This window comes from Mangifera indica, chromosome 16 (genome assembly GCF_011075055.1).
Source record: "Mangifera indica cultivar Alphonso chromosome 16, CATAS_Mindica_2.1, whole genome shotgun sequence".
In the NCBI taxonomy this organism is placed as follows: domain Eukaryota; kingdom Viridiplantae; phylum Streptophyta; class Magnoliopsida; order Sapindales; family Anacardiaceae; genus Mangifera; species Mangifera indica.
The window spans coordinates 1,959,781-1,985,541 of record NC_058152.1 but is presented as its reverse complement, the minus strand read 5'-3'; the positions used below and the strand labels follow the sequence as shown (position 1 = coordinate 1,985,541).

The following is a 25,761-nucleotide window of genomic DNA, read 5'->3' as shown; positions in this document are numbered from 1 at the left end:
TACATGTTAATTTGAGTACTTATATATGAATATTATCGCAGAATGTGGTAAAGCTATGTTAAAAATGGAGTTGATGTGAATTTAAGAATATGGGGAACATAGAAACAACCAGATATCAACTGTGCTATTTTCAGAATCATTTAGTGACCATAAAAACAGATATGATGATGCCACTGCTGATTTACAATTTTTACACCATCTGGCTTTCTGAATCCAATAAATGTTTGTTGCCCCATGCAAACAAGGTATCAACCTTGCATTTAATCAGAGACATATTAAAGAAGTACCAAGTTCCTTATCTGTATCTTTCAGACAACATGCTCTGAGGAAATTCAAATGCTACATAAATGTATCTGCTGGACTCACATGCCACCAATGGCTTCAAAGAATTCTACACCCACATGAAGCAAGCACTCCTATTACATTAACTTCTAAAAAATTCTACACCAAGCAATCAATCCAAATTCATAAAACTGAAAACTGTTTCTTACACCCTATACTGCATGTCCATCAGAAACATTTGCAATTCGGTAGTTGCCGGAATTACACACTATCCCGACTTCCGAGGGATTTTCCATGTTAGCTTTGATTAAAAAAGAAAGAAAGAAATACTGCAAACATTTTTTTTTTTTTTAAGTTCTTTCATATTTGAAGTCATCAAATTTTCTCTTTAATTTACATATGTGATCATTACCAACTCAGTGGTCCAAACTGGTTTTTTTACTGGTTATCCTCCTTTGATGTCATTGAGGAATCTGATTGGGCTACGTTATTACCTTGAGCATCAGCATAAGGTCTGATGAACGTCCTCCGCCACCAGACCTCAAAGGCTCTCTGAAGATTTGGGCAATTGTCACCCACCTTCAAGAAACTACCCAACCAAGAAAGCAGGATATTCTGTTGGTCCTCCAAAGGCAGGGTGAGAATCGTCCTGCCAATTCCTTCCTCAACAACCTTCCGGTCAAATGACCTACACCCATGTTGCAACCAGCTGTAGTCATTGATCAACGGCTGTAGCCAGGTCTGCAACAACATTTGACGAGTATCCTTTGATGGTAGCAGCTCCCCTCTTCCAATTCCAACGAATAGCCTAGCCGTAATGCAGCTAACATGATATCGAGACACTATAGGCATCTTTGTGTGCAGGGCTGCCAATTCATGCTGGCTAGCCCACATTAGAGCAATCTCATCTGCTGCTTGCCTATCAACCAAAATCTCAAGCAACCATGAGAGATTATCAGCCTCTAGAGCTATTTGCTTCACCACAGGCTCCTTGTTGTCTGTGATTTTATTAGCAAACTCTGGTTCTGTAGCTTGCCTAAATGTAGACACCAGTGAATTTAGGCAGCTTCTGCATGATGTATAGAGAGTTTCAGTGCAAATGTCTGTTGAACCAGCATAACTTGGAACACTGTTGTTCTCCCTAAGAAGTTTCAGTACTATGGATTTCATTTCCCGTCGACCTTTCTCTTCATTGCTTTTAAGAACTAGTTCCACTATGTGGGATAGTGTGTCTTTCGGTGGATTGGAGACTCCAGAAGAGACTCGTTTCAATACTGGGGTGACACCAACACCCTCAACTTGGAGTCGTAGGATTGATGAGACAACCTTTTCTTCTTCCTCTTCTCCAACCCATGGAACTGCTTCTAGATATTCCAAGCATGACTTAGTGCACGAGCTGAAGCCTAGTGTTTCTGCAACCTGCACAACAGTTCCATGCAAGTAAGATATATGTACACATATGAAAACTTCTTTCACACTGTTGCACGGACATGAAGTGCTAAAATTAGAAGAACAAAGGGTAACTTACTCACAGAAACAAAGACTAACCAGCAGTCTGGGTGAAAGAATTACATAATTTGTTTTTCTCCTTGGAAGGATTGCCATTAAGTGATAGGGATGTCACTGGAAATCGTCTTACCGAGACACCCAAAGGCTAAGCAATATGTACATCAGGAAGACCCAGTTCATTCATATAAAATAGAAAGAGCACTTATGACTAAAGATGAGACAATCTTCTTATACTAGGTGAGTGACTGGGGGAGTAACTGGGCGACCGATGAAACTTAATCATTTGGATCAATATGGCTGCAAATGGACTGAGTTTATGTGTTTAAACTGACTGCAACCAAAGTCATCGCTACTTCAACCAAAAGAATGGAGATCCCCCTATTCACTAGACCATTCTACACTGACAAAAAAGCCTCAGTTGCTTCATACAAAGATTGTTGACTTTTATTAACTTACTATTATTGAGAACTTTGAAGACAATTGACTCCAAATTTGATGAGTAGGTCATTAATTACTACTGCCTGACTGGTATCGTCCCAATTCACAATTAAAAAGAAGATGAAAGGAATGAAATATGACACCTAAAAGTTGAAAGAAAAGACACAAGACTCTAGGAGCAATTCATTAAAATTCACACAAAAAATGCATCAAGGAAAAACATGTTACAACACTCACAAGAAACAAATTTTGTTGAGACAAGCACACGGGGATCCCGAGTAAGAAAACCAAGAGACTTAACGGAGCATTTGAAAAGGTTTATACAATGACTTGACACTCATTTAGTCACTGCTCCAAATCTTAAAGTTTAAGTGACAGCCCTTGAAACTTATCAAAGAGAACAAGGGAGGAGAAAATTGGGTAAGAACACTTCATCATATTAGTTCTATCACCAATGTATCTCCACCATAAACAATATATAAGTTCCTTTCATAATAGCCAAGTCCAAAACCACAAAAAAGGAAAAAATCTAAATCTACTCCAGATAAGTGATTCAGATCCTACTCAAATAAGAACACCACATCAAGTAAACTTAACTGTAACCCAAACAAGTGACAGTCTGACTAAAATAAGCAATGTACATAAATAATCCAAAAAAAGCTATTAAGCCTTAGTTTTAAGATTGGCACCATTTAGACTAGCATTACATCATAGTTTAGGTGGGTTGAGAAATGATTATTTTAACAAGTGCCGCTTTCATTTTTTGTAAAACAAAAAACTACTCTAAAATGGAAAATTGACATGCCATGCTTTGAGGCTTGAGGGTATATCATTGTCAATGGGTATTATTTGTGATGCAAGAACTTGAAAGAGGAAATGGGAAGGGACATGTGGCTAAAGGAGGGGGAGAATTATGTCATGCCACAGAAATAAAAAGGGAAAATGAGGGGAGAAGAGGGCAACTAATTTTGTGGAGAACTTTCAGGAAAAGGCTTCTGCCTTGGGGAGGGACTGGCACTCTCAAATTTGCTAGACTATTGTTCTTAGTTTCTATTACTTCTCTTGATTTTCTAGTTATTATTTTAGTTGAGTGTAAAGACTGGTGGTGAAAAAATAGAGAATTGCATGAATCTAGCCATGTGGTTTGTTGCTTCGGAGGAGATATCGGAGTGTGTTAACTGGCCGTTTGCAGGAACCTACCACTGTCCAACTTTTGGCAGTCAGGCAACCTGTAAGTTATATCCCAGGGAGGTGCTTCAGAAAGAACTGGAAATTTGACCAATTGGTTGAAAACCTAGGGTCACATCATTCAACCCATCCCTTGAGATTAATCAGCCATGGTTTATTGCTCAATGTAATGTGATATGAATCTCAGGAAAACCACACCTCAAAAGCTAATTATTGAGATTAAAGAGTCTAAGGTCATATATACTAGAAGCCCATACTTTCTAATGTGGGATTCAAGTCTCATACCTTATACTTGAAATTCTAACATACCACCACGCTACGTAGTCCGGATACCCACGTAGGCTAGCTGTGCGTTAATTCTTTACTAACCTTGGGCGAGCATTGCAATATTAGCATCACCACCCACTCCGCATGTGTACTACTGAGAGACGTGATAATGATTCTAATATCAAATGATATGAATCTTAGAAAAACTACACCTCAAAACCTAGCTATGAGATTGAAGAGTCTAAGACCATATAAACCTCACACTAGAAACTTATACTTTCTAATGCGAGATTCAAGTCTCATACCTTGTACTTAGGATCCTAATATAGTGCAATAATTTTTTTTTTAATAAGGAGCATATTAGATAAGGATAGGAACTATGCAGGAACCAAAGATATACAACAACAACAAAAATTTAGTTGGTTAACCCATGGGCAACTATAAGGATAATGAGGAAACCAATGTCATGTTGAAAGTCATGGTTAATAAGATCGAAAAGGGCATATTTAAGAAGAAGAAGATATATGTTGACTTAGTGTATATAAATTACTATACAGGGTTAATGGAATAGGACAAGAGAGATTGACCATTAAAAGCCTTATTTTCCATGGTAAAGTCTATTGTGTTTGTGATAAGCATACTAAAACACAAAGAAAACATCTTTTACATGAGGCATGTATTAATTAATCTAAAGACTACTTATGATGTATGTATGCAATGTGAGGATATCAGTTTTACATGCTATATAGAATAATCAAACTGAACCATCAAAATAATGAAATATAAGATCACTTATACATCTTATAGTCAGCTTGTAATGCATAGTAGTTCAAATCATGGATTGAAATGGCTGTTACTATTTATAGTTTTGGTACCAACTAAAAGAACATATCATCATCAATACACAAAAATAAACCTTTTTGGCCAGCATGTCAATGCATCAATGCAAAAGGAACATAGCATTTCCTAGTTTTGTCATAAACCAGCACAGTTGCATTCTTGAACAGATTGCAACATATATCCTTCACAGTTGATTCTGAACACAAGTCCAAAACAAGGGGATATATTATCCCATCCTGTCAGACAAAATGAGATCTAAGAACCCCTTTGCTCAATTTGGCACTTGGAAGTGCAAAAATATGACTTGCAATAAAAGGATAGAGAATATTTCAATTAGAATTACAATATCCCAACTAACACAGGACGTCCAAAACTACAACAAGACCAATAAACATCTAGAGCATAAAGCAACAACTGAAGTCTCCAAATATCATTACTAAAGTAATTGTTTTAAAGGGTTGAGATAAATAATAAACACGATCCAAACAATATACACAACATAGAAATGATAGAGCCAATTCAGATAAGAATAAGCTGGTGTAGAACTACAGATTACCTTAAGGATACGAAGAACACGTGACACACTTTGCTTGATTAGCCTTTGCTTCAAGTCTTTGCAATACATTAGTCCCACAGTTTCAACATAAACTTCAATGTCCTCGCAGCCATCAATTTCAAGACAAGGCAGACCTGACTGTTCTCCAGAAAGCTTTTCAGAGAAAAAACTGCTATTTTCCACAAGAACATTCCTGTGCACACTCAGCTTCACGCAAAAGCCTTGCTTTCCAAGTAAAACCACCTTCAAATTGCTGGTTCCAGGTTCACCAAACTCAATTGCCACTTTTCTATGCAAATGTTCCATCTTTGGTCTTGGAGTTCTCTCAGGAACAACATTTGATGCGCCAATACCAGGTGTTTCAGAGCTAAGAGTTTGTGGATCATCAGAAGCAACCCCTGATCTTAATGGAGTGGATATTGGTCTTTTCTCAATCATCGAGATTTGTGTTTGCTTCTTTTGGACAGTAGTTTTAGGAGGTGGTGAGGAGGATTTGGGTTTGTTTACTGGATTTTGTGCTTTAAGGGTCTTTTGAAACACAACAGGAGATGGGCAACACCAAAAACCTTCTGGTGTTACAGCAATTGGAACATTTCTAATCTTGGTTTGACCTTGTTCTACTCTTGGAAGTCTAATTTCAGCCATATTTAACAAGAATTAAATCTAAAATTAGATCAAGGTATGATCTTTTCTGTAAAAACAAGGTTGGAGGCCCCTTAAAAATACAATCAAGGTTACCGAAAATATTATAAACAAAAATTTCTAAGCAGTGAACAGAAAAAAAAGAAAAAGGAAATTTAAGTGATCTTATACTTGAAAAAATAAGCTAAGCTCAAAACATTCCAAATCAAAATAATAATATAAATAAAAATTATTCTCCCAAAATAGCAATCAAACTACTTTTAAACTTCCTCCATATCTGAACAAGGATCAAATGCTCGACTAAAACCAAGTACAAAAAAAATACTAAGACAAATCACAACACAAATGAAATTGGTGCTTTTTATGGTGAAAGAAGATAATCTTGAAACCCTAAAACCAATAAAAAGAAAAAAGAAACTAACCCAAAAACAGAGTGTACAGAGACGTCACAGAGAAGCCAATTGTTATCTCTTCTTTTGAAGGGGCTAAACGGGAGTGGCTAAAATGCTAGGAGGGGTCCGGTGTCGAGCATCAAGGGAACCAAGAGACTTTGCAGGAGAGGTATAATTTGCAAAGAAACCCACAACACAAACACTTAAAATCAAGTGAGAGATAGTATCAGTCTTTAACGTTCTTTAACTTTACACTGGGTGTGTTTCAATGGCTTTGATGATTGTAAGCGTATGTGGGTCTGAGATTTTGCATGTCTTTGCCTCTGCAAAATGCACGCTTTGTCTTTAAAAATTTTAACTTTTAATCATTTTTGTTGTAGCTTTAGTGTTTTTGTTGCTTACGGAGCCCGTCACTGGATATCCTAGGCAGAGCCACCACCGTCGTTGTCACGACCAACATTGACCAGTCTCCTGCAATGACTTAAATGCCATCACAATATTCCATTTTTATCTGAATTTTTGTGGATGATTACGAGGGTAGATTATGAAAAACACAGTGTAACTGAAGTTGTTGAAATTATTTATTTGTTAGAGAGAATCTAGTCTAGTATTGGGGTTGATGAGAGTGGCCATTGGCTCTTTTATTGCTTGTAGTTGGCTTGCTGCCTAATCGGCTCTTTTATTGCTTGTAGTTGGCTTGCTGCCTAATCGGCTCTTTTTAATCCCCTACCACTTCCCACATTAATTTGCAGAAGTATTAGTTAATTGAGTGAATTACATTTCCCACCCAAGGTTTGGCCCAAAGCACATTTCCACCTCTTAACAGCATAAATATCAGTTTTTACAGAACAAAAACTTTAATTACCAAATTACCCTTATAATCTTTTGGCTGATCTAAATCTAATGGTAATATTGCTTACTAAATGGAAAATTGATATGACAAGATAGGAGGAGTAGAACATTGAATTTATGTTCAAGAAGAGATTTGAGATAGCATTTTCACCACAAAATCAATAGTCCTCTGTTGAAACATTTCATTAAGTTGTTTGAGCTAACAATAGATTTTGTGTTAGATATATATAATTGTCATATCTCGCTTTACAAATTATTATGGAAATCATTATTTTTAAGAGTTTGATTTTAAATAAAAAGATAGGATATAACTCATTTTACCAATTTTGTAATTTGATTAATCTCTGTAGAAACCCTTTGATATATGCTCATTGTTTTATTTTGAGCTAACTATAGTTGTAGCAATACTAAATTGTGTCGTCATCATCTTGGTTGTGTCACAATCACACACGACACTAGAAGGATTATTGTTTGGTTCGATCTAATCAACTTCATTTACCTTACTTTACCTAAACTATACCATGACATGCTCATACTATTCTTGCCCTCGTTGTCATTGTGTTTGCTCTATATTTCATAATGCGTGCACTCCATCTCATACAATTTGAATGTCTCCTTCTGTGTATCCCATTTGTCAATAATTGAGGCAAAGAATTTTATACATATTAATTTATTTTATTTATTCACTTTTGGTTGAGTGAAACTTTTGTTTCTTTTAATTGATTGGATGAAGAAGGTGAAGAGTTTTGTGAGAGGAGAATAATTTTGTGGTGAAAATAGCAATAGTGGTGATGATCACGATGGTGATAGTATTTTGGTGAGGTTTCCATTTATGATAAAGTATGAAAAAAAGATAGATACATTTCTCATGTCTGGCTCTATTTATTTATTTATTTTGTTTTATCTATTTTTCTAACTTGTGTATGGATAAAAAAAATGACTATTTTACCCTTTTATCATATATTTTCTGTTGACAATATATGGTTTTGGATTAAAAAAAAAAAGCATAGTTTATGTAATAAAAGGGTGGAAAAGTGTTTTTCGACCAAACTTTGGATGGGAAAATGTAATTCACTCTTCATAAAACAGAATAAAGAAAATCCATAGAACAGCCTCTAGAGTCTAAACTAGAAATGAATTATTTAGTCTACTTGCCAATCTTAATCAAAACTCCTCTTTATTGCTTTATGAAAAGGGAAGACAAAATCAGCATCATGGTGACAGAATTGCACAAAAAGGAAGGGAATATATATGGGTAAGTAGACCAAATAGCCAAAGTAAAATTTGATAAGCTTTTGACTTTGGACTGGCCCCTCAAATTGCTATTGCAATAATAGAGGCCACAAGAAGAAATAATGGTTAAGTGGAAGAAGTGAGCACATTTTCATCATAAGAAATGGAATGGTCCCCAAAAAAAGGTAAAGCCAATATCAAGATCGAGATGGCCTTGCTGGAAACTTGGCCCACTTTCCCATTACCATTCATGTGCCATTAATTATCACTAATCCAAATTAGTGCTCGCATGTGCTACATTAATCTTTAATACTACTTTTATTTTTGTAACAAGAAATTTTGATAAACTTTCGATCCAGTAATTAATCTTATAATAAAATAAGATATAAATTTGATTACGATATATTATAAAAAATAAACTTAAACCTAATTTTTTTTATATATAAAATATCTTTTTTTATCGTTCAAACAATCTCTTGAACTTTGAATATTTCCTTTACTGAGTAGAGTTAATACATATTCTCTGGTAGGAAAAGCAAGGATTTGTTTCTTTTTCATGGTGTGTTACTGTTTTCCTTGCAGGGTTTTGACTGTCACAGGACATTAGTAAGATTTGCAGTAGCTTTTAATGGAGTGTGGATTTTTCTTCATTCATTAATGATTCACTTTAACCAGCAATTATCTTTCCTTGACTCATTTGAAACCACTTTTGAATTGAGGACAACAACTGGAGACTTGTTCTATTGTATTTTCTGAGACACAAACAGCAGCAACTGTAAGTTTGTACCATGTTTTGGCTCACATGAACTTCCATGCACAATTGCATGTGCTCTGTTGGACTTTATAACTATCGTTAAGCTGCTTTTTAACTATGAATTCTTACGGGAGTCGAATTCTTTTTTTAGATTGAATTGATCATATCAAACAGATAAAATTCTATAGCTATTAATAAATTAAGAGTTTAATCTTAAAATATTATTGAAAAAGATAAAAAATCTTATTTTTATATTTGAAATTTCATTTTTTTGTTATTCAAATTACCTTAAGGGGGCGTTTAGTTGGAGGTTTTTAAGAGTACCTTGGTAATCTATCTTTTTTTCTCTTGTTTGGTTTGTCAGTAATAAAAGATTACAATAATCTTCTATTACCAATGCTGACGTGATAGGTAATATAGGTGGTAATCTGATTACCACATTCACCTTAGGTATTTAAAGATTAGCAAGGTAATCTTAATTTTATTATAATTCTATTAATATTTATTAATTTTTTTAAACAAAAATAAATTTGTTTTTAATTAATATGACAAATAATATAAAAAATATTTAAAAATAATTATATTCAAGAGCATTTAAGTAAAATAATTTACTAGTAATCTTTTATTACCTTTAATCAAACACAATAATTATTTATACCTATCAAATTTTATCAAATATAGTAATAATTTATACCCAATAATCTTTTAAATAATCTATTTTCAAGATAATTTTTCTATTTTGATAATAAAATATTGCACAAACTAAACGTCCCATTAGGGATTATAACAATTTTGTCACCTCTCAACAAAACAAAGAGAAGGAAATACTATTCAATTGTTTTTGAGTCTTCTTTTCTAGTACAAATGGTACAATCAATCAACAGGAGTTAAACCAACCACTGATGAAATTGCTGGCTGTAAATTTTGTAATGAACATTAAAGTTTCCCTATTCGGGAGCATTTGGTTTAGAGAATGTTTGATTACTAAAATAAAAAGATTACCTTGAAGATAGATTACTTAGAAGATTATTGGGTATAAATGATTATTATATTTGATAAAATTTGATAGGTATAAATAATTATTGTATTTGGTTAAAAATAATAAAAGATTACTAGTAAATTATTTTACTTAAATGCCCTTGAATATAATTATTTTTAATTATTTTTATATTATTTATCATATTAATTAAAAATAAATTTATTTTTATCTCAAAAAATTAATAAATAATAATATAATTATAATAAACTTAAGAGTACCTCAGTAATCTTTATTTACCTAAGGTAAATGTAGTAATCAGATTACCACCTATATTATCTGTCACATCAGTATTAGTAATAGAAAATTACTGTAATATTTTATTACTGACAAACCAAATAATTGAATAAAAGATAGATTACCAAGGTAATCATAAAATCCCTCAACCAAACGCACCCTTCATGCTTTCTCTTGCCAACTTTTCATTTGTGAGGCTCGATGTTTCCATACAATTCTGTCGATGGCCATGAACTGCCAACCATTAGCCTTCTGGATAATAGCAGAATCTTTTCCTTTGAAATAGCCGCCCTCTTTTACTTTTTCTCAACTAAAATGGAACAACCTTCGTTAAATATTTTACATATAGACTTAGGTGGTAAGCCACTAAGCATGATTAATAAAGTGAACTTCAGAACCAGAAGATGTTGACCATTAAAGTTGGACTGCACATTAAGGCTTACCACTCAAGATGGAATGGCAAGACCAAGACCAACAAAGCTATTCAGAAATTGCTCACTGTTAATGTCATGCATGTTTCCTTACTCTTCATTTGCCCAGTTAAATGACCCTGGTAAATACTATTAACTTTACAATCTTCTTTTTGTTTTTTACTTACAATTCTGATGTGTAGCTTTTTCCCTCCCCTCTATTGCTGATTGATATAGACTGGTACTACTGGTTTCCTCTCTATGCTTGTGCTTGTGTTGTTAATCTGGTGAATAAGGCAATCTCATCCAAAACGAGCCCCTTTGCTGCTAAATTAGCACTATGGCTGGGAGCTGTCTTATTTGTGGGCTGTAACACAGGATTTGGCAAGTGGTAAAACTGCTGGGTTGTTGTCATTGGATTTGACTGAAAGACTGGTTAGAGAAAAAATTGGAGGTGGGTTGGTGGTCATTTACATGATTTTACAGTTAAAAATATCATCAATGTCAAGAGATTCCAGGCCAAGAAAGAAAAATGGAATCGGCAGATTAGTTGGCCTTGGTAAGAAACTAGGTTTTGTCAGTTTTATTATCTGATTCTAGACTGTGTTATTGGTGGTAAAGTGGTGAATTGTGATTACTCCCCTTCTTCTTTGTTCTTCGAAAAGGTTAATTATGAAGTTCTAATCTGATCGATTATCAAACAAGTATCTTGCAGTTCACTAAATAAAGAATTGAGTTCTCATCCTTTCTCCACAAAATGCATCTACAACTAGAGAGCGTGATTTACAATCTACTTGAGGAAAAACCAAAAAAAAAAAAAAGACCTTCATGATCAGGTTCCTTTATGAAAAGTGACTGACTTGACAATTCGACCATAAGCAGCTCTTCTGGCAACAGACTTGGATCTTTCAATTCCCCAGTTAGTCTCCTACTGACTTCCTAATTAGTAAAGTCTTCCCCGGCACTTAGAAGTTCCACATTGGCATGGATATCCTTCTCCATCAAGTAGTTCATAGTGATAGTCGAATGTCAGTTCTTCACCAATCGCAATCTGCTTACAAAAATGTTAGAAGTTTAAACAAAGCACATAATTTGGACAACAATAATTTCTTTGAAGTCACAGATGCTAGGTGAGGTATTCAAGGAAAAATTACAGCCAACATAATAGCTATCACAAAAAGGAAAATATGAAACTCCCATACTATCTTGCCCAGGCCAAGAGTTAAAAGTTCCATATTCTCAAGCAACAAATCATGGACAACAGAAAAAAAAAAAAAAAAATCAATGATCTTAAAAGCATAAAAATACAAAAAAAATCACGAGCACAAGAAGTTATTACAAATAAATTACAAGCGATTGGAATGCTTACATCTCGACTTGCATAGAGACCAATGTGTGCACGATGATAGTCCATGCTGTCCACAAGAACTTGGTGATTCACTAGATTTGGCAAGCAGCTACAGAAGAAAAGAATCAATGTCAGCAGCAAATCTACTGATTTACCATCCATAAGCAAAGTAAACCATAACCGTAATCAGCAAAGCCTCATCCAATCACTTAGCCAGAAAGATGTTTCCTTATTTACTGTCTAAGCCAACATGTCTCTTGAATGTTAACATGCCTTTCTTCACATTTGAGGCTTTTCAAAGCACTTTCAGAAAAGCTGTTGATGCTAAAACTCGGCTCTTCATAAGCCAGAGTGCAAACAAATTACTTTCTAATAATTTCAGTTTAGAAAACCCAATAACTCTTTCCTCACCTATGATTGATGAATCTTGAAACATTTCCGTACTTAGTAGCATCAATGACATATTGTGTCTGTTCTTCCATCAATCTGCTCATATCATTGATATGAGCATCAACATTGAACATATAACCACAGCCCTCTGTGCCATACCTGAGCATCCAAGTTAGTTATTTATTATATAACATAAAGGCTAACATAAAGCAAAAAGGAAAAAGAAAGAAAAAAGAACATTATTTTGCAAGAAAGCAAACCTCATGCGCCTCTTGTTTGCCTCCTGCTCATCTAAAACCTCCCCAATATACTCACATACAAATGTACCTCGCAGAATTGCTTCTCCTGCCCTAAGTGCCCAACCCTAAACATAAACACAGGGATAAGTTAATGCTAAAAGAAATTAACAAAAATTCAAAGTGTTACCTTGTTCTTAGTTTTAAAGACTTCCAATTTCACACGTACTCCATTCTGCAAAACCCTATTTGGACAGCTTTTATTGCAGCTGCACCTGCGATTGCACTCATAAACAAGATAACCCTCCTGCAGAGTTTCCAAGGAAAGAGCGTAAATACTGGTCTTACCAGGAACTTAAAGAGAGAAAAGAGATGTCCACCAGAACCAACAGCCCCATCTTTTTTGCCCATATACTTTGAACTCAGAAAGGCAACTTAAAATCAAAGATTTGCCACTCTTTAACACCATGGTCCTATTGACCAACATTTTAAATTACTTAATCATCTTTATAATAAATGCTTTTCACAGTTAATAATTAAGAAATATCTATTCACAAGCATATGCAACAAATCAAATCAATGCTTCTGTTGGGCTTAATGGAATCCAGAGACAAAACTTGTAGCAGACAGTAGCAAAGACAAAAAGAACGAACATGTCTGACTAATTATTGAGATTAATCTACATTATATATGAAGAAAGAGAAGACCAGACTTCTGGCAGAAAAGCGCAAAAAATATCTTATATATGAGGGGGAAAGAAAACAAGAGAAGCTCAGAAAAAAGATGGTCTTAAACCAGGCCAAGATAGTAATGATTGATAATAGAATAAATGGCACTACCTCAACGATAATTCGCCCTCTCTGATTGTATGCAAACCTACCATTCATGGGTTGCCCATAAATGTCTTTAGCATCTTCATAATCATTATCAAAGAGGTAGACATGATCGCATGTTTCTGGACAGCATATTGATTGTGAACAGGAACACCGCAATTGCAAACTCTGCATGATGAAAAAAACTGCTGATTTAGACTGATCAATAATTTCTTCTCCTTCATTTTTCTGAGAAAGAATAATAGCATAATAGTGAATGCCACAACCACAAGTGCACTACATGAGCACCCGAGTGGCGTAGATATAATTTGGATTTACAGCAAGATAAGAATCAAAATTGAATCAATTAGATAAAATGGCTAAAACAGCCCACAAATTTGCACCTCAGCATCAAGATCAGGGGATTGATCAAGCAATGGCTTTGTAACATAGGTGAAACTTTCCCAAGGCATGGAGCTTCTAGAATTTTGGCAATCTGAACAACCAGCTGGTACACAAAGGGAGTCCAAAAGGCTGTCATCTACAATACAAGCAACTGGAATAGATTCCTTTCCAAAGCTTATATCACCACACAAAATGGTACCCTTATGTAAGGGCCTTTGTCCCAAATGATATGAATCAATGATATAATGACACTCATCCACCTCCCACTCATCATTCATATGTTCTGAAAAATCTGCAGGTTGTAGTCCCACAAAATGAAGAGGTACTAATGGAGACAGAAGATGTGTGTCCTTGAAAATTTTACATCCATTAGGACATACAAATCCATCTCGGTGCCACTCTACCTGAATGTTATGCTCACTGCAAAGCTTGGCTGCCTTAAGATATAAACGTTCAGGCAATGCTCCATATTTCTCCTCTAGTGAGGCTTTGAGGCTTACCTTGCAGCAAGCTAAGCGAGCAATGGATAAAATATCAAAGTTATTGGGCCAAGGTTTTGTTTTCTGGATCTTGGAAAGCAATGTTTTTGAAACTGATGAGCATTGGGATTCAACTAATCTGCCAAGGTTTGCTGCTTCACTTACAGGAGGCTGAACACTTATTTCCCCCATAACCAGTGATTTTGAAGCTTGGATGCGCTCCTTCATACTTGCAGCATCCCTGTTCCTGATCCTATATGACACTGACCCCAGACCTTTCTTAAATCTAGGACGACTAAGTCTCCCAGATTTTAATTTATATGCATAGTAACGAATCCCCTTCTTTGGGGACCGATAGCCGATTACACTTGGTCCCATATGAGCAGCCTGATGATGACGACCAAGATCAGGTAACAGATCAAACTTCAAGCCACAAAACTTGCAAATAAATTTTCGACCGGTACCTGAATTTTCAGAATGGTTTATAGAAGCTGAATTACCCAGCTCAAGTTTCAATGCTGAATCCCCATCCACAGAAATATTATGCTGCTGAGCAACTTGTGACATTCGAAAATCGATAGAATGAACTGATTGTACATGCAACCATAGCTCTTCTGAATTTCCAAAATGGTTACCACAAGGCATACAATGGAGAAGCATGTACCGATCAACAAATTCAACACTGTGTCTCTCATGCACATGGGATTCCAGAACTTTCTTGTTAGTAAATGAATCCAGGCAGATAGCACAAGCATAACCTCTGAACAGCCATTGTGATTCCTTCTTGTGATTTTCCATCCAGTGGGTACCAATTTCTTGATCACCATGAAACACCTGGGAGCAAATTTTGCACTTAATTGTCTTGTCATCTTCACAACTTCCATCAACTTCCAATGGCAAAGGGGCTGATTTTTCCATGACAGAGGAGGAAACATTGACATCTTCATTGAACCCCCATATCCTATTGAGTCTCTCCTTTTCACTGCAAACCAGCTTCATTAAAAATTCCCCAATACCAAAATCTTTTGAAGCTTCAGAAAGGGCCCATTTAACTTGAATTTCCATAGGAACAGGGTTTTGTAGGGATAAAATGCTCTTGAAGAGCTTGTAAAATAGTTCACATGCTTGATGTAATTGCAATTTTTGCTGAAGTGAGCAGCAATCCTTCAATAAATCTACAAACACTTCTTTTGATATTATCCTACTCTTACCATTCCTCGCATGCTTAAGCCAGCTGGGAAGGTGCTTATCACAATATAAAGAGTGTCGCTTTGGACTTTCATGACATGGATAACTGCCAGTGTAGGAGTACAAACCAATACAGTGCCGTGCTTCTGTGGCACTATATTCTTTATCAGAATGCTCACACTTTTCAATTAAGCTGTTTTTTCTCATGACAGAATCATCATCCACTACTGAGAGTGGGTCAACTTCAAGGGGAGTCACGGCTTCTCCTATCAATACAATATCTCTGAAAGATGTTTCTGAACCAGGAATAATCTCCTCATGCTTTCTCTTAAGCACATTTTCTGATGAATTTGCAGTCTTTTCAGCATCATTCCTTGGTCTGTGTTTCTTACAGAATGAAAAGCCATATAGAGCCCGGTGCTTACATCTTGTACCAAGAACTGTTGTACCTTCACACATTGGTGCATCAGCAGAGAGTGGTTCTGCTTTTGTAGCACTACCTATAAAACGAGAGGCCAAATGTACACAACAGTAAACATCGCCATCGTTTGCCAACCTCACACACTGTCTTCCCTTAGATTCAATAAAAGCTACACACTGACAATTCCTATTACCAGAATCTAAAGATTTTCTATTGATCACCTCATTAACAGGTGTCAATTCCATATATTTGGTTTGGTCAGTAGGATATAAAGATTCTTTAACCTCTCCTTTCACAGGAGTCCCTTCAACATCTTTGGTCTGCGTGACCTCAGAATTTCCTGCTCCAACTACAATTCTATCCCATCTGTCAGCAACACTAGGTGGTGTATCTGTTTGTGCAGGTGCCTCCCTAAAATATTCCCTTCTAGAAACCTCAGATGTAAATGTAGCCGCATTCACAGTGTCTCGACTATTAAAAAATTCAGAGTCAATTTCAAAAGCCAGAGTCTGATTTGAATCACTGTTTTCCATCAGGGAAGCATGTGGCTCAGCACGACGAACTTCCAGTTTAGGCCTCTTCCTGCTAGCTTGAAGACTTGTGGTTGAGGGACCATTGCTGCTTCGCTGCTCCGTGTCTCCGCCATTAGATAGGGGATGAGATGTTGAAAACCATTTCATAACTTCATGTTTCCAAGTTTTCCATTCAGAACCCAGGGTGGGCTGTACCGGTGCATCCCAAAGAGAGTTGACTTCTTTCCACAGAATAAAATCATATAGTTCCTGAAGCAAAAGGAGAGAAACATATCAGAAAAAGATTTAAGAGCACTCAAAAAGTATTGGTGTTCATTTGCCACAAGGGAACAAGCAAACTATTACTAGTATATTAATACATTCCTCAAAAGGCACCAAAGTAGATAGAGAAATATATCATAAGTGCATCTACCAGTTACATATTCCAATAAATAGTCAATTCAAAAAGCAGCACATCATAAGCAACTTGAAAAGATATAACCAAACCAATAACTTTTTTCATAACAAGCTCTATTTTTATAAGTTGTATTAGTAAAATCTACTTCAAGAGACTATACCAAATGGGTTTTAAGTATCCATTAAAACTTTCTTAAAAGCAAAGAGTAATACTATTCATCTAATACACTTATTCCAAAGTTCATATCCCAAATGATATATCATTGTATGGGCATTGCTATATAATTCAGTCCATCATCATTTTATTTATATTTCAATGCCACATATAATGACATATCACTGGGGATATGAAAATTTGGGAAGGGTTGTATTACTTTAAAAAAAAAAAATTCAGGGAAATTGAACATTTCATATTACATCAACTCATCCTTTTTCAGCTAGCAGGAAATTTAGCTTATCAAATAAAGAAATAAATAAATGAAGACAAAAATCTTGCATAACTTGTACAATATTAGGAAACTATGGTGTAAAACATGGAAAAAATCATTAATCACCACTGAAGTTTAAGAAATTATCATTCAGATGATTAAGTTTGGAATTTTTAATCAATTTTCTCCCTAGAATTTCAAGAAATTAATCAGAAACCACTATTACTAACATATTGTAAAAATTAATCGCTGTTCATATGATATTTTAATCATCCAGCATTTCAAATTATTCATTTATCAATTTTTTGGAAATTAAACACAATATGTTAGTATGAGTGGTTTATAACAAATTTCTTGGACCCCTTGGGGAGACATTGATTGAAAACCTCAAAGTTACCATTTGATTGGTAACTTCCAAAACTTCAGGCCTGATTAATGATTTTTGCCTGTGTATAACATTTTATTTTGAATCAAAACCATCCTCTAATTTGGAACGTGCTAAATTTAGGGCTATCTAATTTATTACTTCAGCAGAATCTATTATATTTAACAAAAAAGTTAAGTATGACATACATCTTTCAGCATTTCAATAGATTCAGCACTATGTGCATTTTGACATTGTTGTACCCAAGAGGGAAAAGAATGACCTAGCCAGTCAGAATTGATGTAGCGTTGCAATATCATCTGTAGAGAAGAGAAACATGATTAAACCATAGCTAAAAAAACCCTCTATCCAGTCGGAGAGAGGGAAAGATAGAGATATCAGAGAAAAACAAAACACTTCTAAGTACTTGTAAAGGTAAACCAACACATGATACAAAAATAAAAATAATGGTAAATTACAAATTAAACTATGCATAAAATTCAATAGTTTTACATATACATCTTCCACTTAATTTGTATACCCAGACTCAATTAAATCTAACAGTCTATACAAAACACATTTATAATGGAAAAACATTGATACTTTCTTATATACATACAGGAACATCAACCCTCATACAAAGAATAACTTGCAGTAAAAGAAATAACTATAACAACTCCAACGTACAGAAATTAACAGTATCCATATTCTTCACGTGAACAAACACAACACTCATAACATCAAAGATATACAAGATGATTTGACAACAAATTTATTGACACATGTATATGATCTCAAGCAGTTGTCAGTTGAGATTATGATTGTGGCTGCAATAGGGATGGGGGTCAGAGACTCAACTCACGTCAAAATAGAAACCTAACAACTAGGGTCATCCACACAGAACTTTTTTCACCATCTAGCTCCATTCAGTTTCATTTCCAGAACATAGCCATAAAATTAAATAAAATCATATGCTTGATACATGCATAGAAGTTTCTTATCAAAATATTGCATTCCTACACTAACATCCTATACCCAAAACCTACATCCAGTTGCATGGGAATACAAGAATCTTCAAGTTAGGATACAAGTTTGGCACCAGAATCACTCTTTTTATCTACTAAAAAGAGCTCAATAATATTCTAATATCTAAGGAAAATTAAATAAAGGTAACAATATCTGTTATATTATTTTTTTCTGAAGAGAAAATAATCCAATGTCCCAACTATCAAATTGTTAGAGATTTACACTTTGAAGCTTGAGAAGCATCCTTCCAAGATCAGAATAACCAACACAGCGAGAAGCCTCCATAGCAAATTCCTTCCAAACAATCACATTACGAGCAGTCTCCACCAAAGCCTGCACAAGTTTTGAACAGATCGCTATATGAAAATAGAAAACTAGCACAAAAGTCAAGGCCAAAATTCACATCAAAGAGAGACACAAAGAATCACAAACCTCTGTATGAAACTGGTCCACAATATTCAGCATGCCAACTGCAAGCTTTTGCATTATATACCGACGTGCAACAGTCAAATCTTTAACCATCTTTAATCCAACCTTATGTGTCCTATAGGCAATAGGCTGAGGAAACTCATTGATTGATTGAACAAGTAGCATATCTGCCCAAGAGTAATTTCTGGTGTGGGGGAAAAATATCACAAAATACTTCTTCCGGTCATGAGTTGGTTTTGCTTTCAAAGTTGATAAAGGCCAGTCAGCCCTGGCACATCTGATTCCTGCCTGCCACTTTCCCCTCCACTATACTTGGAGAAAATATGAAAGTATCAACATAAAAATAAATTCAGGGTACATTTATATTTTTTGTACAGGATAAGGACATCAACAAAATATTAAAAATAAAAAAAACTTTATCAGATAATGAGAGGCTTTGACTTAACATAAACAATGTTAAATAGCATAGCCTAACATTCTTATAAAAATATGCAACAGTAGCACGAAATTTAAGCCTCATATAGTTAGAGTATTTACAAAGACCAGTACAGAATATGCACATGAAACATGAATAATATATATATATATATAAAGGAGGAAAATATAAACATTAGCAATTACCTTGACCCACAATGCAACAGATTCATCATGTTCTAGCCACTGGGGCTCTGAAAGAGATGATTCTCCCTCTCTATTGTCATGTGGCAACTCACTTTCAATCGTATCCGCAATTAAATTAGAGTTTTCAGAAGCCTGACAAGGTCCTGTGCAATCATTTTGTGTGTTTAAGTCATCAATTTCAAAATCATGGGAACCATAAGATCTTTGGCCCTCGACCAGAGAATCAAATTGTGAAGCTCCACTATGATGTCCTCGTGAAATTGGCAACTCAACCCCTGTCCCAGTCCCTTGACCTTCACCTAGTGCTTCCAATAGAGGCGCTTCTACATTTAACAAATCATCCATTCTAACATTTCCTGTTTGAACTTGATTTTCATGTTGAAAGCAATTAGATTCCCTGTCATAAACAAAATCTGCTGCTGAACTCTGTTTACCATCAGACTCCCCAACATACTGAACACCAGAACAGGGAAGCACTTCCATAATTTGCATTAAAATCAGTACAACTGTATCATGTGTGCATGATCATTGACCGTAACACAACTTCCTGTTCAAATAAAGTTCAAATCCTTGGAAAAAGTTAGATAAACATACTAAATGAGATGCATATATGCATGTGTTACATATACCAACAAGATTTAGTTAAAACTGCTCTGCATATAAAATTAGCAAAACATATCCTCTAAATTTTGCCTTAGGGAAGATGCTAAATAGTATATGAAGGTACATATGTGCATGCATTAAAAGGAAGGAGGGGAAGACTTTTCAATTAACAAGCTGAAACATATCGGTTGTCAATCTGTTATCACCTACCTATCCATTTGTGGAAACAAAGATCTTTAATTTTGAAGCAAAGAAGTAATGAGTTAAGAGATTTTCCTCACAAATATAAGTTCCCATTCATTTATTTCCTAAAAGTATGAAAACATGCATGTCCGCCATTAATTCGTATTGATATACCAAGGTGTGCAAAAATAACATGTCAAAAAGACAAAAACCAATAGAAACTTGAATTCATATAGCAGTAGCATGTAAAAGGACTAATCAGATCCAATCACAATGTTATAGTCTAAAATCATAATGTGGACAGAGGGAGAAAGCAATGATAGAAGAATAGATTATTGACTTCATAGGCTGAAGAGCCAAGGGACTGGAATTAGAAAGAGGATAAAAAAATATTTTAGCAATTCCAATAAAACAATTGGTTTTAAATGTACATTTTTCAATTAGTAATTAGGCCTAAGGGATGCATGCCATAGAACAACTTATTTCAATAGATTATTGTTCAAAATGCAAGTTCTTGAGCTCAAGACTTCATAACCACTGAATTTATGAGCAATTCACTCAATGTCAAATAAGGCCTTCACTACAGAATGGAGTAACTTCATGTGTATTTCAGGAATATGCTCCAATTGTTTTCAAAGAATATGAACCAAAAATGCAAGAAGGATAATTGTGTATACATGAATAATTCTACAAGTAAGTATCAACTAATTTCCTCGGGTTTTAACCCCTTGGACATTTTATTTTTTCTTAATCTATCATTAATAATCAAAAAATAAAAATCCAAACACATAATCTGTTCATGCATAATTAATGCAAGTATGATTCTACCATATCTGTCTGATAATTCATCACCATGAAATTCTTAAGTTATCTGCAGGTAAGATGACCCAATTCATATTCCTTCATCTTTTTCAAGGCATTCCCAACATATCCAATGGACTTGTCAAAATAATTTTTTCACTGACATGGTTCTAATTATTCATGGTCCCAAAAAATATATAACACTTAGAATACCAAAATTCTGCACAAGCATAAAATTTGTAAAGATAAACAATCATACTACATATAACCAAGTAAAACTAAAAAGAGAAAAAAGTTATGCTTTTAATGATCATTTTATTTCAATTGAATACTAGAAATTAGAAAAAAAAAAATTAACATCATTTTTGGAAAGATGGGGAAAAGGTTATACTCATTCACTAATGAAATGAAGTTTATAGCTAAATGAGTAAGACTATTCAATCAAATTAATCAAAGCAAAAATTCCATAAATTTATACAACAAAAAAATTTCAAGGCTGAACTCAAACCAAGAATCCGAATGTAACAATCAAATCAACAGTCAATCACACTGTACACATTTCAAATTGCCTCCATCACATCTTGCTAATTACCAGCGTTAATCACACTGTACTTTATAACAACCATGTCGCCTGATTAGAAGCTCATCTTGATTCATGTACACCGACTTGCTTTACATATTAATGGTCAACGAAAAACCTAAAAACTCAGATAGCAAGAACACATAATTTTTCTGGAATTACCAAAGGTAAAAGCTTTCATTAAACCCAGAAACAAAATTACATAAAAAAACCAAAATTATCACTATAAATCGGCACCACAATGTCATAAACCCATAACAGAGCCTTAATAACTAGAACTATTAAACTGATCATGAACATGTAAAACATGCACTAAACCTAAAAGGTAGGTCCATAATTAAAAAAAAAAGTCCAGATCAACAAAATCCAGCATGTAGCCAAAATTAAAACTAACCCATTAAAAAAAATTTAAAACGAAAGATGGGTTTGATATGGCTTTAATTTTCAAGGACGAGGAGGATGAGTGGGTTGACGAAATTGACTGGCCATATGTGACATACAGGTATGTATCTTAATATGTCCAAGGGAATGAATATGACGAAAGAAATTTTATATATATATATTGTCTAGAGGTAATGTACCTTTAAAGAGTGGGGAATTTTGACGTGTTGGATTGGGATGGCTAGGCAAGACAAGAGACTGACTATTTACCGTGGCCAAAATGAGAAACTTTGTAGTAGCGTAAAGGTGAAGGATTCCAATTCAACAAAGGAATGTAAATAAAGAAGATCTAATTTTAGAATTACAGAAGTTTAAGAGATGAAGGAAGCGAAGCGAAGGTAAGTGAAGGACCGAGTTATGATATGAGTGACTGAGTTAGGTCTAGATAGTGTTTGTTTTGTACTTTGTATTTGATTTATAATCGAAGAAGGTGACTCTCCAATTTCTGTTTATGTAGGGTGCCGGAATATGGGGGTAATTTTGTAACTTTATACTTCGGTTGATTTTAATAGGCGAGTGTGCTGTGCTCTTTAGTCGCTGGAACTTGGGATTTTTTTTGCAGAGAGAGATTTTAATTTCCAATATTGGACATTGGGAATTGAGATGTGGCATTGTTAAGATCGAGATAGGAATTGAGATACCATCGCATTTAGGTTGAAGATAGATAACGACGTCGTAACACCTCTTTTACTTATTCTAACTCCGTGAGTGACGGATAAAATTCTAAACTCCCGTCTATTAATCTTAAAAAAATTTAAATATTTATTATTTTATTAAAATTAAAATTAAAAATATTATTTAATGAAAAATATTAAAAATTTATTATATTTTTTTATCTTAATTTAAAATTTTAATTATTTCATCTTACTCAAAATTTTAAAAAAATATATTTTTTAAAAATTTTTTTCTCTTTTTTTTGACAAACTTCACCGTTTTTAGCGAGTTCTGTCTCTCTCGCAATAAAGCCTTCTCATGGTTTCTGTTTGATGGCTTTTCCAAACTAGGTATGTACAAATCATTATTTAATTTATTTGATTTTTCGAAGAATTATTAGCTAAGAAAGGGAAAATAATAAATATTTATAAAATTATCAGATAAAATTTATAATTATTAAATTCAGTAATATATTTAGTATTCCCATATATACTCTTAACTTTACTTCTCAAAATCAACTGCATAAAATTTGGAGAAGTGGTATATGCATAATTTTTTTTATATAATTTTATATATAAATAATGATATATTATCATATAATTAGATAATTAAAAATTAAAGATAAAATAATATCTAATTATATAATAATATATTATTATTTATACATAAAATTATGTATATAACATTATTACAAAATATATCATTAAATTCAATTGTGTTCGTATGTGTGAGGATGGTTGGTGGGTCTAACATGGTTTCCTGTGAGGAGTGATGGTGGCTGTTTTTCGAATAAATAATATCAAATTAAGTATTAATAATGATATATTAATATATGATTAGATATAATTTTATCTTTAACTTTTAAATAATTAATCATATAATGACATATATCATCATCGATACCTAATTTAACACTTATATTTTTGTTGTTTCAAAAATGATCAAGAATCAAGATTTCCAACTTGTTACCACGATGAATGAATGAGCAACCAAAATATGACATAAAAAGATATTTAATATTATTTTATTTTTAATTAAAAATTATTTAATTATATAATAATAAATAATTTATATATTTATTATCTATTAAAAAATATGTATACATAATTTTATCTAAATGAGTTTTTATAGCATAGAGACCCATCGGCCACTGTTGAGTTTTGATATACTGAGAATGCCTCGCAACGGGTGGACTGTGTAAAATCTTGCAAGGGAATTCAGAGAGTCATGCAAGTCCACCTAAGCAATACACAGGATTGAGGAACAACAACTTCAATCCACCTTTCAAAAGAAAGTTACAAGAACACTCTACTTTACCTTTATTTTTCTCGTTCAGTTTCTTCAACTTGATCCACTGCCTCTTTGTTTTTCCAATGAAGTTAACTTTCTCTTCCGGATTCTCTTCTGGGTCTCTGCCAAATCTGTAGCTTCTTAGATATCTCTGTCTGCATGCTAAGCGTTCATCAAGACTTTGACGACTTGAGTCACTGACAGAGCCGGCGGTGAAGCCCAAAGAAGGAGGAAACTTGTCTCTCTTATCTTCTTCTTCCTTTGCCATGCTTAACTTTTGCAGAAACAAGGCGTCTGATTCAGCCCATTCTTTAAGCTTTCTTATTCTAATAGGATCCTGCACATCTACGCACCCACTTGAAGCACATATCATCTTCTTTTGCTTCACTCTTTGTTGAAGAAAGAGAGAGCAAAGACGAGGCACATATGTATGGAAATACAAGAGCCTCCTTTAAATAAAAAAAGGAACTTTAAGAATAAGGGAGGTTAATTATATTAACTTAATGAGGATAATTAATTTATCTCCTGACATTAATGAGGCCCCAGAAACTGGTTCTCTTATTAATTATATATGAATTTTGTTTTGGATGTAAAATGGAAATATAATTAAATTGAATAAAGCATTGCCATATAAATATTAGTAAACTTCAAACTTCCCACTGCCCCATAAATGAAGACATCCTGCTCAAATGTAATATAAATGAGGGCAAAAGCCATATTCCCACCAAGTTTACTGCAAATTCAAATTGGTACCCACTAAGTATTAAAACCTAAACTTACACCTATAGAATGTTAAAATTGACGTAAATAATTAATTTCAAAGATAAAATCATTATTTAACTAGTAATATATTAAAAATAATAAAATATTATTTATTTCCTTTTAGCTTTAGAAAACTAACAATTTCCTCTTAAAATTAAGCTTTAAAAAATCATTTTTTTTTTTTTTTAGGTTTTGCATTTTCAATAAGTTTCTCTGGTGCTCTCTCCCTCCAATGACTTTATCTTCCTCCGACGATGGTTTCTCCCTTCTCCCCCTTCTTTAGTGTCTTGGTCAAAGACTAAGACGAATCTTTTCATCTCTAACGAAAATGATCTATCTTATTAAAGACTAATATGTTGGAGAAGGGAGAGACCATCACTTGAGAAACTTGTTGAAAATGCAAAACCTGGCAAAGAAAAAAAAATATGGTTTTTCAAAGTTTAATTTTGGGAGAGTGGAAAAATTGTTAGTTTTCTAAATCTAAAAGAGAAATATATAATATTTTATTATTTTTAATATATTATTGATTAAATAATAATTTTATTCTTAAAATTAACTATTTTAGTTCATTTTAACCACTTACAAGTAAAAGTTTGAATTTTCAATATTTAACTAATATCAATTTATGTTCACAATCAATCATGGGTGGGAATATGTCTTTTGGCCTATAAATTATTAGGTTAGAAGACATATTCCCGCCTCACATCTAGTTCATTAATAAAACCTAAATTTTGA

General features: G+C 33.9%; 3 protein-coding genes across 7 annotated transcripts; 1 reads left to right on the top strand and 2 right to left on the bottom strand.

Moving 5' to 3' along the window:
• Positions 1-439: 439 nt before the first annotated feature.
• LOC123199327 (BTB/POZ domain-containing protein At3g50780) lies at positions 440-6,634 on the bottom strand. The gene is made up of 2 exons (XM_044614273.1): positions 5,081-6,634; positions 440-1,701 (listed from the first exon to the last, which is right to left on the bottom strand). The coding sequence occupies exons 1-2, from the start codon at positions 5,723-5,725 to the stop codon at positions 721-723; spliced, it is 1,626 nt and encodes a 541-aa protein (XP_044470208.1). The 5' UTR covers positions 5,726-6,634; the 3' UTR covers positions 440-720.
• A 3,747-nt stretch (positions 6,635-10,381) lies between these two features.
• On the top strand, positions 10,382-11,301 carry LOC123199058. Its single transcript, XM_044613871.1, is given in 3 exon segments — positions 10,382-10,779; positions 10,874-11,000; positions 11,002-11,301. Coding segments are annotated over 3 exon segments (453 nt in total). The 5' UTR covers positions 10,382-10,682; the 3' UTR covers positions 11,231-11,301.
• Position 11,302: 1 nt separating this feature from the next.
• Positions 11,303-22,738, bottom strand: LOC123199056 (histone-lysine N-methyltransferase SUVR5-like). Of its 5 annotated transcripts, none has more exons than XM_044613868.1 (12): positions 22,461-22,738; positions 19,713-20,259; positions 19,095-19,397; positions 18,885-18,995; positions 17,846-17,956; positions 13,827-16,697; positions 13,450-13,611; positions 12,801-12,917; positions 12,635-12,738; positions 12,396-12,533; positions 12,006-12,093; positions 11,303-11,687 (listed from the first exon to the last, which is right to left on the bottom strand). In XM_044613868.1, exons 2-12 carry the CDS (start codon positions 20,202-20,204, stop codon positions 11,580-11,582), a joined length of 4,605 nt encoding a protein of 1,534 aa, XP_044469803.1. In that variant the 5' UTR covers positions 20,205-20,259; positions 22,461-22,738; the 3' UTR covers positions 11,303-11,579. The 5 variants fall into 5 exon arrangements, with proteins under 5 accessions (XP_044469803.1, XP_044469802.1, XP_044469804.1 ...); XM_044613867.1 differs by lacking the exon at positions 22,461-22,738 and adding an exon at positions 21,892-22,419; XM_044613869.1 differs by lacking the exon at positions 22,461-22,738 and adding an exon at positions 22,274-22,401.
• Positions 22,739-25,761: the final 3,023 nt, after the last annotated feature.